General features: G+C 35.7%; 1 protein-coding gene across 1 annotated transcript; it reads right to left on the bottom strand.

The window, feature by feature from the left end:
* Window positions 1–1,178: 1,178 nt before the first annotated feature.
* Window positions 1,179–1,368, bottom strand: SARC_14384 (hypothetical protein; the record flags this gene model as incomplete). Its single annotated transcript, XM_014291482.1, has 1 exon — window positions 1,179–1,368. A coding segment is annotated over one exon (190 nt), but the record flags the coding sequence as incomplete, so codon positions are not given.
* Window positions 1,369–2,397: the final 1,029 nt, after the last annotated feature.

Genomic DNA, 2,397 nt, shown 5'->3' with positions numbered 1-2,397 from the left:
TACGCATATATATACACACACACACACACACACACACATATATATATATATATGCGGTCTTTATGCACGGCGGCCTTAGAAACAATACACCGTAAGCGAACCGTCACAATTGAGTACAACAATTCCTGTGTTGAGATGGCTGCTGACACACTACTGAACATATGTTTGTGTACAAGTACACTTGACCGGTATATGACACCTGCACATACACGCATACATGTACACATCTGTGTATCCACGTACATTCTCCTGGGTGTGCGTGCAAGTGTACGTCTGTATCTGTGTGGTGTACATACCTCCAGTAGCAGTGGATAGCGTGTGAGGCGTTGCATGGGCATGATCATGAGATCCCCAAGAGAGTAGCGTTCGCACTTGGGATTGCCGGCAGAGTCCTGGGACAAAGACGTGCATAGGATGGTTAGTAGAATGTGTATTATGTGGTATATATGGACTGTATATATATTCACTATATATAGGCCAATTGTGAAATGGATATATGATATGATGTGATAGGATGGTTAGTAGAATGTGTATTAAGTGGTATATATGTACTGTATATATATTCAATATATATAGGCCAATTGTGAAATGGATATATGATATAATGTGTATCAAGTGGTATATATGGACTGTATATAAATTCAATATATATAGGCCAATTGTGAAATGGATATATGATATGATGTGTATCGTTGATGGTTATTAGAATGTATATAAAGTGGTATATATGGACTGTATATATATTCAATATATATAGGCCAATTGTGAAATGGATATATGATATGATGTGTATCGTTGATGGATATTAGAATGTGTATCAAGTATATATATGGACTGTATATATATTCAATATATATAGGCCAATTGTGAAATGGTTATATGATATAATGTGTATCGTTGATGGTTATTAGAATGTGTATCAAGTGGCACATTTGTACTGTATATATATTCATTATATATAGGCAGATTGTGAAATGGATATATGATATGTTGTGTGGTTAATATTACATATTAATTGTCCTGGGCCAAAAATTGGTAGTGGGTGGTTGGTATAACGTTTTTACTTCTACAACTTAGATTTGAGAAAACGTACTCTTCGGGACGTTATTGACCTCCGCGGAGATCAGTTCATTCCCAGGCGTGATATAAATAGTACTGTCAATTAAGATTTCACTTACATTGAGGTGCTTCATAAACTTTGGTTTATTCGCCTTCTCCTGTTCAATGAGATCTGTTGCGGCCTGTTGTCGCGCGCAGAAAACCGCAAACACTTTGTACTCGTCGAAATCCGCGCCAAACATCTCAGCCACGTGTTCTATTTTTAAATTCTCATTCTGGTGAGCCAGCAGTTGGTTGCAGAAGCGAACGCTGTGGTGCGGAAGGAATGGGAAAGAGCGATAAGTTCCAATTCTAAATCTATTTATAGGTAAGGAATGTGGGACGAATGGTGAGTTTTAAATCACAATGGAAAGTGATAAGGATGATGAGTTTTAATTCTAAATCTATTTCTAGCTAAGGAATGTGACAAGAATGAAGCGTTTCAATTCTCAATCGATTTATAGTCAAGGAATGTGAAAAGAATGATACGCTTCGATCCTAAATTATATTTATAGCTAAGGAGTATGTTTCTATTTTGAGACTCCCATTCTATTGTGTCAGATGTAAATCGAAGAATTAACGGCTACGGTTGCGTGAGCTTGGAATGTCTTTCTACATTTAGCATTGCTTCTATATTACACACACACACACATATTAACACAGTATATACATACACGCACACACAGCTGTATACCATAACTGACTATAACAACTGCATATCATAACCACACGTCCCACACACACCACACACATGACACACACATGACATACATGGCACACATGTGTAGCACTGCAAGATCATGTGCCTGTGCCTTCTTATTCACGTTCACGCTACCTACCAACACGCCAGAACTTCAGTTAAGTTTGAAAATATGGTGTCCAGTTTCTCGTCGCTCAAGATGCTCTGGTAGAAGAGTGAGTTGGCGTAGACCTCCTTTAGTCCCACCATAGACCGCACAAAGCTCACCTCCGTGCGGATTAATTCTGAATTAGTTTGTGAAGTGGTAGTGGTAGTGGCCATTAGTTGTGGTAGTAAGAGTTCGGAAATGATCTTTATCTATGTCTGTATGTATATCTGTATCTATATATCTACATATATATTTATACATACCTATAAATATACATATATATATATATATACATACACACGTACATACATACATACATACATACATACATACATACATATATATATATATATATATATATATATAAATTGTATATTTCAATTTATATTTATTTTTCTATATATTTTTATATGTATATATGTGTATATTAATATAAATATAAATATAAATA

The sequence above is a fragment of the Sphaeroforma arctica genome (genome assembly GCF_001186125.1).
Source record: "Sphaeroforma arctica JP610 unplaced genomic scaffold supercont1.4557, whole genome shotgun sequence".
NCBI lineage: Eukaryota > Ichthyosporea > Ichthyophonida > Sphaeroforma > Sphaeroforma arctica.
This window is presented reverse-complemented; position numbering and strand designations above follow the sequence as displayed.